Source organism: Berghia stephanieae, chromosome 7, assembly GCF_034508935.2.
Source record: "Berghia stephanieae isolate SIO BIC M18660-M18661 chromosome 7, UCSD_Bste_1.3, whole genome shotgun sequence".
Taxonomy (NCBI): Eukaryota; Metazoa; Mollusca; class Gastropoda; order Nudibranchia; family Aeolidiidae; genus Berghia; species Berghia stephanieae.
Window position 1 is genome coordinate 30,620,687 of NC_088366.1, and position 16,113 is coordinate 30,636,799.

Genomic DNA, 16,113 nt, shown 5'->3' on the forward strand with positions numbered 1-16,113 from the left:
GTTATATACTTCAGAATGATAAATAGAAAACCCTTAATCCAAAATACTACCAATTTCCAGTTTTTTAATTTATAAAATTTTAAAACGAAATTTCAATAAAGCTCCATCAAAAAACATCTCTTTATCTGAAATGATTTGGTATCCCAGATGGAAATTTTTTCCAAACAAAACCATCGCTTGGTATTTTGTACTATCACACAATTCCGATTACATCAGTGAATGAAGAAAGAAACCGCTTATAGTACACGTCTTACTCCTTCATGTAATATCCTCCCACTCTCCTACACACACCACTCTTGACTGTACATCCACTGAAGATACTGAGTATGTGTTTCGAATTGAATTAACGCAAATAAAAGAAAAATGAGAAAGTACATGAGAATAAACAGAAAAATAAACAAGGAAAAAACCCCAAAACAAATAAAAATGAAACAAAAAATATGTAACACAATCGTGTGTGCTACTGACAGCGTCAATTTGTAAGGGGGCACAACCCTGTAAACATATGACGTTTTCAATCTGTTATGTCAGTGAAGAGGAAACGAGATTCGTATTTTCGAAACTAAACGAGAGGAAGGCTGCTGGGCCGGATGGATTGAAAGGAAAACTATTGAAAGAATGTGCCCACCAGCTTTCCCCCATTTATACACATATTTTTAACTGGTCCCTCCAATGCGTTTCGATCCCTGAAATTTGGAAAACTTCAAAAATTATTCCTGTTCCAAAAAAAGAAAAACTTGAAACTATGAACGATCTCAGACCTGTTGCACTGACTTCAATAGTCATGAAATCTTTAGAAAAACTTGTTCTTGTTAAAATTAGGAATCAGTTTATGCCATTGAGTGATAGTCATCAATTTGCTTACAAACCAGGACGTGGCGTAGAGGATGCCATTTTGCTGTTTACAAACAACATCTACAGGCATCTAGATCACGCTAGGAGCTATTGCAGATTGCTTTTTGCAGATTTTTCTTCAGCGTTCAATACAATGCAACCTCAGTTGGTTGTTCAAAAATTGACTAGTCTGAATTTAAACAAGTATATAATTGCTTGGGTGCTCGAATTTCTTACGGAGAGAGCACAATATGTTCAATTAGGACAAAACAAATCTTCCTGTATAACTACTAATACTGGTGCTCCTCAGGGTTGTGTATTGTCCCCAGTATTATTCACAATATACACGAATGACTGTAGAAGTCAAAACCTGAGTGTACCTTTAATAAAGTTTGCAGATGACACCGCTCTTCAAGGCCTCATAACAAATGGCAACGAAGTGGCTTATAGGCAAGAAATTGATAGATTTGTGTCTTGGTGTGATGCCCACCACCTAGAGCTTAACATAAGCAAGACAAAGGAGCTAGTGATTGACTTTAGGAGAGTGAAGGAACCGATAGAACCGTTAAAATTAAAGGACCAATTCGTCCAGCGAGTTCCTCACTACAAATTCCTTGGTGTAACGATTGATGACAGGCTCAAGTGGGATGAACACTTGACAATAATTAGGCATAAGATGTGCAGACGTACATATTTTTTATCAAAACTCTCTCAGTTTAGAATAGATAAAACCCTCTGCACATTATTTTATAGAGCCGTAATCGAAAGTGTTTTGTCATTTTGTATAACAGCTTGGGGAGGCAATTGCTTAGCAGTGGAAAGGAACAAAATAAATTCAAATATTAAAAAATCCATTAAACGCTATATAAATGATGTTGACGATGTAGATCTTTTATACGAGAAATTTTGTATAAATAAAATAACTAAAATATTAAATGACCAGTATCATCCACTAAGACCATCAATTATTATGTCAGAAAGAAGTGGTCGCCCTTTCTCTATTTCAACGAAAACAGAGAGACACCGAAAATCTTTTCTGCCGTCCAGTATTAGGCTTTATAACAACAAGCAATAATCATTTTATATAATTCTTTCTCATTTTTACTTTTTAAAAATATAAATATTAATTTATTAATCTATTTGTTTTGCAATCTTTTCAATTTTCAATTTATAGTGACAGTTTTAACTATTTTACAGTGTTGAAATTATTTATATTATAAAGCGCAGCTCTGGTTATAGAGCTGCTCCTTTTTTATATATATACATCCTATTTCCATTGTATTTTTATCTTATGTGTAAATTATAACACGTCTGTACAAAAAATTTCCTTTTGGGGATGCAATAAAGTATTATTATTATTATTATTATTATCATTTGAAAATGAAAATCCGTCCGTCCAGTCACAAGCACAGGACCCCACGAAGAGGAATACACTCAAATGTTTACAAATCATATATATGTAAAACAAAAAATAATACAGTACAGACAGATGATTTACAGGACAAAAACATCGTCTCCCAAAACACCTTTGACTGTTTTCCTCCCAGTCAAGGCCAGGACAAAACCAAGTAATCTCATTCCAACTCAAAGACAGAATGCATGTTGAAAAACAGATATATGGGGATAGAAGACACAGTATGAGCCTTCCTTCCCATTATAGGAGTTCAGGAACCCCACCCGGTCTTATTTATGACCCACCATGTCAAAATGAATTATGTCTCAACAAAACTGAGTTGCAGTCAAAATGACTGGAAATGGAAAGATTAAGCGTTTTGAAGGTAAAGAAACAAAACTCTCTCTCCTCAATGGCGGTGTTTGTTTCCCCATTGGTCACGTTTATCAGATCCCTTGACAGGTGGACTAAATTTCTCTCCAATCAAATTTTCTCTGATTATTTATCTGGTTATATCTTTAAACCTGTCTTTAACAAGTGAGTAGTAACAAGGATGGGATAAGAGTATCAACTGCACTGCCGTACTATAAAGAACATGTATTCAAAATTTTGGTAAGAAACTCATCCTCAAATAGCAATCAATTAAATGACCCTCACCTTGACAAATACTCTCAAACCTGGAAGTTGCTAAGTCACAGTTTTTGTTCTTTCTTTTTATACTTCCCATGTAAAGGCAGTTTTCTTGAGAGTCATTAGACTAAAAGAGCCAGAGTTTCTACAGTGCCATATGAGTAAAAAAAATTACTTGCTACATTTTGGATACAGCACTATTACAAAGAACTTTCTAACAGATCTAACAAGTTAATCATTACTGTTAGAAAGAAGACATTGTGAGCAAAACTTGTCATCAGCTCAAACTCGAGGACCTAATTTGGGCTGAATTTTTAGTCCAAGACTGTACTGCACAACCGTGGTAGGCTTTCATTTTAACATACCCATAAAGTGGTGTTGAGGGTTTCCAGTGAGGTAAGATTCGAGATGTGACGTCTCTTATCTGGTAAGACTTTCCCCTAAAGAGATAGCTATGAAAGGCCATGGATATAGCACTGACGTCATAAGGGTGATCAACCAGTATATCCTCCCAAACAGCTGCTGCCTTGTCCATATACCTGAGTGAATTGCAAGATGAATGTGTAGGTAAATTACTGAATATCAATTCACAATCCTAAAACAATGCTAGTTCTCAAATTAAAATGTGTAAAACTACATATAAGACTTTGCAGCTATGTGGTCTAGTGGTATGACTCTCGCTTTTTCTCCACATTCTCCCCAATAAAACAAGGTCTCATGTTTTTTACTATAAATTAAATTTTCAGCACCTTGTTCACAGCAGACAGGTGTGCAGTCTCTTGTTATGATATTGTAACAAATAAATGATGACTGAAATCACACATTGCTAATGCTTGTATTTTTTCTTGATCTCGTCAGCCTAGTGTGCATGTGTCATGATATTGTAACCTAAAATGACGCCTGAAATCAAACAAGGGTTCATAGAAGAAGGTGTGACTTAGGTGTGGGTAGAATATTTGATTTTTAATAATGATTTGGGTGGTGCAGCTTTTAGTACGGAAAATATGGTACATGTCAGGTATCACTCACCCCTGGAACCACAAATCTACAGCATGGACGTGTTTCTTCTCCCTTGTGGTAATGCCAGGTGTTGTCTCAGCAAGAGACTTCATCTTGGCTATATCTGAGGGCAGCCCATCTTTTCCATTCATCTCCAAATAGTTTGCCATCACGTGTCCCATCACTGATGAGAAAACAAAGTAGCAGTATGCAAAAATATCACCATAAAATTCTAATAGTATGCACAATTGTATTATCATCTTTGACTGACTGGAACATAGAAAATTTTAAAAAGTTATCCATTAATTTTCATATTTTATGTGACTGGTAACATTATTTGATAGACTGATATTTATATACAAAACATTTATATTGCAAGCAGACATATAAAAAAATATGATCATGTTTTTGCAGTTCATATTTCCACTCACTCAACTTTTTAAAAGCAATGTTCACTGTTTGATGATTAAAATCAATTTACCCTTTCAATAACAAGATTTTTTAAAAGGGTTTTACGCACTTGGATCGTCATTAGGTCTTTTCAGGATCTTTTCAGTAAAAAGAAGAATAATATAGAGGAAAAGTTGTAGATCTGAAGTTAAAAGTATAATAAAAGCACCAAAGACAAAGCAAGATAAGGGAACTGGTTCAAATAGGGAACATCAGATTCCATGAGCAATCCACCGATGTGCCTATTTTGACATTACCTAAAAGTCCTATCCAGGCAAAGGCAATGAATTTCACAATGAAGAATACACTCAAATGTTTAAACATTCAAAACTAATAAATATAAAAGTACATGACAAAGAGATGATTTACATGGAAAAAATAAATTCTCGAATAATGTACTATACAGTTGTCTGTCCCTTTCCCAGCTAAGGATCCCCATGACCAGGAAAAATAAGGAGCAATCTCAATTCAGAATAAAAACAGAGAGGAAATATGGAAAGGGAATACAGATATCAGGGATAGAAGACACAGCAAGAGACCCCTCTGCCCACCAATGGCCAGTTCAAATACAGTCCGGGATTGGAAAATTATGTCATCGTTATTCTGGGGTTTTCAAATGGGGGAAAAAGGGTGTGTGAAGATATCTGAGAGAACAATGTGATGAGCAGACCAGTGCCTGTGATGAGACGCGTCCTTACCACAAAAGAATGTGTATTTTTTTCTGTTAACAAAAGGTTTACCAGTTAAGTTTTCACTCTCCAGTGTGTATTGTTATTGTTTTGATCATAAACATTGCTCGAATGCATAATCTGGCTTAATCTGGGTTTGTGACCAGCATGAGTGCAGCTGTTTTATTAAATGACATTCAATTATACAACGGAACATGTCTTGATTCGTCAGCAGGGTTATCAGTGATTGACAATCAGTAATGACACTGTTCATAGTACAAGGGCTGCCAGAGGTCCCTGTAGTCAATTTCGACATAAAAGTCACCAAATATAACTTCACTTTGTCAAACATTACAAGCATTTTAACCCCTTTTGAAAAATACAACGGATTTGATAAACAAAAAATTATCTAGACTACGAAATATTTGTTATTTAAATTAAAAATGTCACTAAACAGGGGTTTTACTAAAATGTATGATGTTATTTTGTTTTTTTTATTACTAATAATATATTGTAAAAAAAATTGGGAACAGAGGTCAATTTCGCTATCCGAAGGCTGTCGTTATTCAAGGGTGTTTTTCAGAAAACCATAAGTTACACAGATAGAATAGTCTTAAGTAAAGAGAAAAGGTTTTTGGTGAATGAGAGAGGTTAATGTACCAAAATTAGGATCAGCCTGTTTTATTCTGTTAAATGTTCCTTCAAAGCCTCCCAGAGTCTCATCGTTTTTGAAGGTAAACATCTGAAAAAAAAAAACGGAGAAGAAAATGAGGTGATCAAAACATTTGAGTTTGAAAATGCACGCCATCTTCATTACTCGGATATATGCTGAGATTTATCAAACTAGTAGGTGGGCTATAATAAAATGATCAATTATCGTTGTTGCTATGCGATCACTGTGCATACAGTTTTCACCTTTCTTTTTTTTTTTTTTCTTTCTTTTAAAATTTTTTTGGTAGTCAGGAAAAGTCACAAATTTAAGTGACGTTTACGGAAGATACCATTCAGTAAGTACTTGAGAAGTTATTTGATGCATATTTTAGAAAGACTTAATACAAAATCTGTAAAACACTGACCTGTGTGACGACGGCATCATACATTTTACAAGCTTCCTCACTTCCTGTGGTAAGCGGGATACCAAGTTCCAGCCATTCCTGAAATTATATAATTTTGTCAATGCTGACAACAAAGTATCTACTAGATCTAGAGTGGTCAAAAAAAAAAAAATTTTTTAAACTATAAAAACACCCCTCGAATGCCCCAATTTTACCAATATCTTCCACCAAATACAGAAGATCATCTGACCAAGATTTGGTTCAGAGACAAACCATTCAATGTTTATGGTAATATAATTACATGTCTTGCTCATGTATTTTATAAAGATATTCATAAGGACTAACAACATTTTCTGGAAGGTGTGTCTCACTTCTTTAAGATTAATTATAATTATTATCAAGTCAAACATTGTCATGTTTGTAAATTGGCTCTAATTTTACTGAAATACAAACGTAAAATCATTGACAGTCATGACTGGAAAACATTTAATAGTTATAGTGTCAAACTGGCCTGCAAATGGAATCAACCAAAAGGTACTATCCCTACCTGACATAATTTACAAGCTAACCATGTGCCCCATCTGAATAAAAATGTTTAAATTCACCCCCGTTGAGAGATACGTAGCGGGGATTTAAATGGATTAACCTTTTTTTTCTGCCTGTCTTTACCAATTAACCACTCTTAACTAAAAACCCAGTGATCTTTTCACCTGAGAGGGGGTTTATTAGACAGTGAGCCCTGAGCTAGAAAAAAATGTGAAATTTTATAAATATCAAATATCCAACAGATGTGCAGAAAGTGTTTTGGGGGGTCACAATAGCTCAATTGGTAGAGCACTTGCTCCATATGTAAAGGAACTGAGATCAATCCTGAGTGAAGTGGAGATTATTTTTTTTTTTCTGATCCCCTGTCCACCCAACAGTGATAGGGTAGCTGGGTCTGATAGAATAGACCAGCATCTATCCAAAGAGTAAAAGAAAAATTACTTTTGTCCGCCTCACACTATAGAAACTGAGATAAACCCAGCTACATGGGTCTAATGGTCCTGAATTACTACGATCTACTCCCGCGTTATTTGTTCAAAGTGGAAACAGTTAAATGAGTTTTTGTACTTATGTAGGTCAATTATCAGTCTATGTTTTATTTCATGATATGCCATCCAGTTTTCTTAGTGTGATGATTCGGGCTACTCCCGGAGAATAGGTAGAGCCAGACGACCCAAAACGTGAACGTAAAGAAAGAGAAAAGACTAGGAGGATAGAAAGAGGGAACTCGTTGAAAAGTTCCCTTGGAGTGGAAGATCAGGCCACTGCACTGAACCTAGCCTGATCAGAGGGAAGAGAAAGAAAAAGAAAGGCAGTGTTTCACAGCTAGACAATGGTAATGATAAAATAAATGGAAATCAAGGTTTACAAACATGATACATTTATTACCGAAAATAAATTACATGTATAACACAGATAGGAATGACACAACTCTGCTCATCCTTCTTGTCTCTTTCCTGACATCCACGAATAAGAAACACCACAACATTATCTTGAATCATCACATTAGCTTAGGTCTGTTTAAATTTGGATGGATTCATTTTCATTTTCACCTAAAACTACTACCACTATATAAATAACAATGTGAAATTGAATGTAAGCTTCAATTTAATTAATGAAAACAGATACTGTGGACGTTTCAGGTTTCCCTTTATCAACAAAACACGATGAATGAAATATCTCATTCGTCTGTGGTATTTCATTCATTGTTTTTTGTTGATAAACGGGAAACCTGATACGTCCATATTATCTGTTTTTGTTAGTTAAATTGAAGCTTACATTCAATTTCACATTGTTATTTTTATCTCTTTCCAGGTCATTTCCAATTCATTATGGGTTCATTGTTGCAATGGGAATCTCAAAAAATGAGGCAAAATATTGTCCATTAAGACAATGATAAATTAGGCCCATAATTGTGTTCGGATGTCAGATCTGCATATATGTACACGTTGGTTGTGGCATATCTAGCAAAAAAAAAAAAAATTCAAATAAAATGCTACAGTCCAGACCCGAGTCTGAATAGCTGCAGCCTTCATAATAGGAAGTGTCAATTGCTAAGGAGTGAGGTCTTGGTAGTTGACGGTTCATCAATTACCAAGGAGTCAAATTGGAAGTCTTCAGATGCAAGCACAGTTATTTCAGTCGAGCCTTGATTTGTCCGCATTGGTCAGATTCAGCGTGGGTTACGCAACTGGATGCGTGGGTTGACGGAGGCAGGAAGCAATATCAATAACAAACCCACATGGTTGCCATTACCTCCACCATCATTCTCGCTCACGGTTTGTGGAAAGCACTTCATTACAGGCACGTAATAGTGAATCTAGTTTTTGTTTTGAACATTTCTATTATTATTCTTTGTAAATTGACCCATATTAAAAGAAACATACAAACAAAAAAGGCATGACCAGTCACTAACAATGCCGTGTAGTGTGTAGACAGTAACACAGTACGGTGAACATGACTGACACTGACATTGGGTCGGAATGTCGGAACCCATGAGTCGTTCGCAACTCTGCCTCACGTATTCATTTAATCAGTCAATTTAATTTTTATTAAGCTTGCGTAAAACATACAAACAAAAAAGACATGACCAGTCACTAACAATGCAGTGTAGTGTGTAGACAGTAACACGGTACGGTGAACATGAATGACACTGGGATCGGAATGTCGGAACCCAGTAGTCGTTCGCAACTCAGCCTCGCGTACTCATTTAATCAATCAATTTAATTTTCATTTAGCTTGCCTATTCTTCAAGTTTATGTTATATTTACCTTTTCTATTTAAAAAGGGTAATCCAAACAGACCATAAACGATTTATAATAAGCCGACTTCAACTTCCATCACACACGAACTTATTTTGGGTGTTTTTTTTTTTAACCAAACCGTTTGACTCAAATTAAAGCTTCGGCATTGGATAAGGAGCGAGGTCCCTGTTGCCATCTTGCTTAGTTTATACAGAGACTGGGTTGCCACATTGGCTGTTCTTGATAAATAGTGGTAAATAGCACAGCCTTGTGCAATATGAGAGAGAGAGAGAGAGAGAGAGAGAGAGAGAGAGAGAGAGAGAGAGAGAGAGAGAGAGAGAGAGAGAGAGAGAGAGAGAGAGAAATTTTGAACAAAAAACGAATCTCTCTCTCATCCTCTCTCTCTCTCTCTCTCTCTCTCTCTCTCTCTTCTCTCTCTCTCTCTCTCTCTCTCTCTCTCTCTCTCTCTTCCTATTTCATCTGTCACACTGTTTGACAATCTTCATCACCTGGCTCACTTGTACTTGTAATATCGGGTGTGAGGTAAAATTTTGAACAATTATTATTATTTATAAAATGCAGAATCTTTTCAAATAAACGGATAAAATAGAGATTAATTCTAATCGAACAGTGGAACACAAAGGCAGAATTTGCGAACAATCTAACACATAAGTGTCGTGGTCTTATTTATAAAATGCAGAAACTTTGCAAATAAACGGATAGACTAGATGTTATTTCGATTCGAAAAGTGGAACACAATAGGAAAATTTGCGAATACCCAGTCCAGACATAAGCGTTATGGTCTTATTTATAAAGTGCAGAATCTTTGCAAATAAACGGATAAAATAGAGATTAATTCAATTCGAAAAGTGGAACACATAAGCAGAATTTGCGAATGCCCGGTCCAGACATAAGCGTTATGGTCTTATTTATAAAGTGCAGAAACTTTGCAAATAAACGGATAGACTAGATGTTATTTCGATTCGAAAAGTGGAACACAATAGGAAAATTGGCGAATACCCAGTCCAGACATAAGCGTTATGGTCTTATTTAAAAAGTGCAGAATCTTTTCAAATAAACGGATAAAATAGAGATTAATTCTAATCGAACAGTGGAACACAAAGGCAGAATTTGCGAACAATCTAACACATAAGTGTCGTGGTCTTATTTATAAAATGCAGAAACTTTGCAAATAAACGGATAAAATAGAGATTAATTCGATTCGAAAAGTGGAACACATAAGCAGAATTTGCGAATGCCCGGTCCAGACATAAGCGTTATGGTCTTATTTATAAAGTGCAGAAACTTTGCAAATAAACGGATAGACTAGATGTTATTTCGATTCGAAAAGTGGAACACAATAGGAAAATTTGCGAATACCCAGTCCAGACATAAGCGTTATGGTCTTATTTATAATGTGCAGAATCTTTTCAAATAATGAACGGATAAAATAGAGATTAATTCTAATCGAACAGTGGAACACAAAGGCAGAATTTGCGAACAATCTAACACATAAGTGTCGTGGTCTTATTTATAAAATGCAGAAACTTTGCAAATAAACGATAGACTAGATGTTATTTCGATTCGAAAAGTGGAACACAATAGGAAAATTTGCGAATACCCAGTCCAGACATAAGCTATATGGTCTTATTTATAAAGTGCAGAATCTTTGCAAATAAACGGATAAAATAGAGATTAATTCGATTCGAAAAGTGGAACACATAAGCAGAATTTGCGAATGCCCGGTCCAGACATAAGCGTTATGGTCTTATTTATAAAGTGCAGAAACTTTGCAAATAAACGGATAGACTAGATGTTATTTCGATTCGAAAAGTGGAACACAATAGGAAAATTTGCGAATACCCAGTCCAGACATAAGCGTTATGGTCTTATTTATAAAGTGCAGAATCTTTTCACATAAACGGATAAAATAGAGATTAATTCTAATCGAACAGTGGAACACAAAGGCAGAATTTGCGAACAATCTAACACATAAGTGTCGTGGTCTTATTTATAAAATGCAGAAACTTTGCAAATAAACGGATAGACTAGATGTTATTTCGATTCGAAAAGTGGAACACAATAGGAAAATTTGCGAATACCCAGTCCAGACATAAGCGTTATGGTCTTATTTATAAAGTGCAGAATCTTTGCAAATAAACGGATAAAATAGAGATTAATTCGATTCGAAAAGTGGAACACATAAGCAGAATTTGCGAATGCCCGGTCCAGACATAAGCGTTATGGTCTTATTTATAAAGTGCAGAAACTTTGCAAATAAACGGATAGACTAGATGTTATTTCGATTCGAAAAGTGGAACACAATAGGAAAATTGGCGAATACCCAGTCCAGACATAAGCGTTATGGTCTTATTTAAAAAGTGCAGAATCTTTTCAAATAAACGGATAAAATAGAGATTAATTCTAATCGAACAGTGGAACACAAAGGCAGAATTTGCGAACAATCTAACACATAAGTGTCGTGGTCTTATTTATAAAATGCAGAAACTTTGCAAATAAACGGATAAAATAGAGATTAATTCGATTCGAAAAGTGGAACACATAAGCAGAATTTGCGAATGCCCGGTCCAGACATAAGCGTTATGGTCTTATTTATAAAGTGCAGAAACTTTGCAAATAAACGGATAGACTAGATGTTATTTCGATTCGAAAAGTGGAACACAATAGGAAAATTTGCGATTACCCAGTCCAGACATAAGCGTTATGGTCTTATTTATAATGTGCAGAATCTTTTCAAATAATGAACGGATAAAATAGAGATTAATTCTAATCGAACAGTGGAACACAAAGGCAGAATTTGCGAACAATCTAACACATAAGTGTCGTGGTCTTATTTATAAAATGCAGAAACTTTGCAAATAAACGGATAGACTAGATGTTATTTCGATTCGAAAAGCGGAACACAATAGGAAAATTTGCGAATACCCAGTCCAGACATAAGCTATATGGTCTTATTTATAAAGTGCAGAATCTTTGCAAATAAACGGATAAAATAGAGATTAATTCGATTCGAAAAGTGGAACACATAAGCAGAATTTGCGAATGCCCGGTCCAGACATAAGCGTTATGGTCTTATTTATAAAGTGCAGAAACTTTGCAAATAAACGGATAGACTAGATGTTATTTCGATTCGAAAAGTGGAACACAATAGGAAAATTTGCGAATACCCAGTCCAGACATAAGCGTTATGGTCTTATTTATAAAGTGCAGAATCTTTTCACATAAACGGATAAAATAGAGATTAATTCTAATCGAACAGTGGAACACAAAGGCAGAATTTGCGAACAATCTAACACATAAGTGTCGTGGTCTTATTTATAAAATGCAGAAACTTTGCAAATAAACGGATAGACTAGATGTTATTTCGATTCGAAAAGTGGAACACAATAGGAAAATTTGCGAATACCCAGTCCAGACATAAGCGTTATGGTCTTATTTATAAAGTGCAGAATCTTGCAAATAAACGGATAAAATAGAGATTAATTCGATTCGAAAAGTGGAACACATAAGCAGAATTTGCGAATGCCCGGTCCAGACATAAGCGTTATGGTCTTATTTATAAAGTGCAGAAACTTTGCAAATAAACGGATAGACTAGACGTTATTTCGATTCGAAAAGTGGAACACAATAGGAAAATTTGCGAATACCCAGTCCAGACATAAGCGTTATGGTCTTATTTATAAAGTGCAGAATCTTTTCAAATAAACGGATAAAATAGAGATTAATTCTAATCGAACAGTGGAACACAAAGGCAGAATTTGCGAACAATCTAACACATAAGTGTCGTGGTCTTATTTATAAAATGCAGAAACTTTGCAAATAAACGGATAAAATAGAGATTAATTCGATTCGAAAAGTGGAACACATAAGCAGAATTTGCGAATGCCCGTCCAGACATAAGCGTTATGGTCTTATTTATAAAGTGCAGAAACTTTGCAAATAAACGGATAGACTAGATGTTATTTCGATTCGAAAAGTGGAACACAATAGGAAAATTTGCGAATACCCAGTCCAGACATAAGCGTTATGGTCTTATTTATAAAGTGCAGAAACTTTGCAAATAAACGGATAAGATAGAGATTAATTCGATTCGAAAGTGGAATGCAAATGCAGAAGTTGTGAATACCCGGTCCAGACATAAGCGTTATGGTCTTATTTATAAAGTGCAGAAACTTTGCAAATAAACGGACAAGATAGAGATTAATTCGATTCAAAAGTGGAATGCAAATGCAGAAGTTGTGAATACCCGGTCCAGGCATAAGCGTCATGGTCTTGTTTAAATGAAACAATGCAGTTTTAAAAAAATTTATGGTCATTGAGTAATTAAGCTAAATATGCGGAGTTCAAATAGATAACTTGATCTGTGAAATTTTTTATAATTAGCTGTTTTTATTCTCCATTATTTAGATTATGTGATTAAGTTTATAATTGAAATACAAACTTTTTCTCACTTATCAATGTTTTGCAATAAAGGAGAGTGTGAGTGAACCTGTGCAAAGAAAATTATTTGATAGAGTGATATTTATCATGCTTTTCAGTTTGTAGTTGAATTCTAGAATGGATTCTTTATAGTTCTCATTGATTGTATGTCAGTATGTCAGTCTTTAGGACACCGATTACCCTAATGCGGTCACAATTTACAATGTGACGGCCACAAGCCCATTAAACGCAGAGTGGGGTATTGTTGTTTGCAAGTAATGCTATAGTTTTAATAGGATATCTGTCTCCTATTAAAATACATTCCTGTGTTGGATTTTGGATTAAATTCATGTCTTCTTCGGATTATGGGATATTTAATTTTCATGGATTGTGATTGTGATTTTCAAGACTATTAATGTAAGTAAATGCCCAAATAGATATTTTTATTCATTTATTCTTTATTTTTATTTTTTTAGTTTTGTTTTGTTTTGTTTTGAAGCATTTATTATAAGAAATAATGTACATATGCACTTATACACCAAAGACTGCTTTCAACTGCTTATTATTATTATTATTATTATTATTATTATTATCATTATTATTATTATTATTATTATTATTATTATTATTATTATTATTATTATTATTATTATTATTATTATTATTATCCTTATTACTATTATTATTATTATTATTATTATTAATAACAATAATAATAATAATAATAATAATAATAATAATAATAATAATAATAATAATAATAATAATAATATAATAATAATAATAATAATAATAATAAGTGCATTGAGTGAAATCCCAATCACGGTTGCCCAAATAAAACTGGCGCTAGAATCCCGACTACCTGTCTAAACGAATGTTGTTTGCACGATACATACTAACTACACGTTCAATATCGGGGGCAGAAAATATGCGTTTGGTTTTATGAAATTAAAACAGTAGTCCCACGTTGTTCTTTGATGTTATTTGTGGTTGCATTTGCTTTGAAACTTACACATTATATTGTGTTACATTGTTTACAAAATATTTCTGGTACTCGTATGCATGTGTAGTCAACGGTCAATCGTGTTCTTTATTATTTTATTATTAATTTTGGCTTGGCATCTTACATATGTGAATTTGACAGGTTGTTATGGATGGTAGTTACTCGTATAACATTAAGTGATTTTTAAACATTTTTACGGCGTTTTAAATGTCTTTCTTGCATTCATTGCCGAGCACCTCCACTTTTCTGTTACTATTTTAACGATCAGCTGATTTTCTCTTGCCTCCCCTTTAATTTCGCGGACTTTTTTCAGAACGAGGCGTGGGAGTGGCTAATAGGATCGAATCTCATCAATTTCTTCCGATCATTCATTCATTGTTAGTTGTTTATGAAAGGTATGAGTCTACAATCATCAGCATTTGTTTTTAATTTTTAAAAGTCTTTTCATGAATTCCAAGACGAGTTAAAAAGATCAAAACAAAAATGTACTGTTGTTTTCAGATCCAAACTTCTGATTCAGGGGAAAAAACAAACAGAAGAACGGAGTGGCAAATCCATGCCAAGTATAAATAATGCTCAATGGATATTTAAAAAAATGAGGATTTCCTTTGTTTTAAAGGAAAATATACTGCTAATTGTCATAATAAGGAACAATTCACGCAATAGATTTGTGGCAGTTAATAGTAAATCAGTTGACGATTTACCAACTGGCATTGTCCATGACACAAGGAGGAAATATGCGTGTGTGTGAGTGAGAGAGAGAGAGAGAGAGAGAGAGAGAGAGAGAGAGAGAGAGAGAGAGAGAGAGAGAGAGAGAGAGAGAAGGGAACGTGAGAGAATTAATACTAATAAGATCCCTTAGTGGCAATAATATCACTTCATGACACTAGAATTACTCCCTGGCAGTTAATAGTATGCTTAGTTGACGAACTGACACCGTCCTTGGCAATTGACGATTTGTCAATTGTCACGGTCTGAGCCTCATATGGTTTAATTCTTATTTTCTGTTTCAAATCCAATTTCGATTCAATAGTCAACATGTAATGTAATTATTTTTGCAAATATAATATGCACGTAGATCGGAGTCTATGCCACCAGTGACTCACAGACCTGTGGTGATAAAATGTGAGACTGTAGCCTACAATTTAGCCTGTAGCTGACTACTGAACTGTGATTGAACGAGAAGGGAGGAAAAGAGATAAACCGGTGATAATCCAGTTTCAAATCCTTTAAAAAAACTGACTCACTTGGCCGCCACGGTAGTTAGAATGCATGATTTTGTTTTTAAACAAGTACACTGTTGGTGCAAAATGCAATACTACGTACGGATGATTTATATTTTATTGACTAAAGCCTTTTTAAAAGCAGCAATCCTCTCTCTTGACTTAATGAAGCCAAATTCCTCAGTTCACAGCATAGATAACACAGTGGGCTGTGGTTCACAGATACTATGACTATGACTGTGACCCGAGTTGACCCAATGAACCATTCACACTAGGGTCAAAAGTCAAGGCCGACTACTGTCATCAGCTGATTGCAGTATTCAGCCTCTTTTATCTCCCTCCGATGATAATGGCCCGTCCCATTTTAGGGAGGGAAGCTGCCCAGTTTGCCACACACCCAGTTTGATTTTGTCACAAGCTCAAAATTAGCGGAAGTTGACCAAGATGATTTCCTTGCCTTCCCTTGTTAGACTGTAAATCTGATAGATGTACAAAATAATGTTCTTAGTTCTTAAGTCTACTTAAATTTTTTGTTGCCCTGCATATAATTATAGAAATCTTTTTTATTTTGCGAAATTTATGTCGTTTGGCCATTTTTGTCATCTTTTATGGAGCTTTTCTGCCGTAAA

At 34.7% G+C, this 16,113-nt stretch overlaps 1 protein-coding gene across 2 annotated transcripts in view; it reads right to left on the reverse strand.

Annotated features, from left to right (window-relative positions):
* Positions 1-15,725, reverse strand: part of LOC144977050 (tetratricopeptide repeat protein 38-like) — a 46,897-nt gene extending 31,172 nt beyond the window's left edge. Inside the window, exons 1-5 of one of the 2 annotated variants that reach the window (XM_078921777.1) lie at positions 15,588-15,725; positions 6,051-6,128; positions 5,635-5,716; positions 3,887-4,040; positions 3,223-3,396 (exon numbers count right to left, since the gene is read on the reverse strand). In XM_078921777.1, coding sequence (XP_078777903.1) covers positions 3,223-3,396; positions 3,887-4,040; positions 5,635-5,716; positions 6,051-6,074 — 434 coding nt within the window. In that variant the 5' untranslated portion in view covers positions 6,075-6,128; positions 15,588-15,725. Of the gene's footprint in view, positions 1-3,222; positions 3,397-3,886; positions 4,041-5,634; positions 5,717-6,050; positions 6,129-15,508 lie in introns of both variants that reach the window. The other variant, XM_078921775.1, reaches the window with a different exon arrangement.
* Between the last annotated feature and the right edge of the window lie 388 nt (positions 15,726-16,113).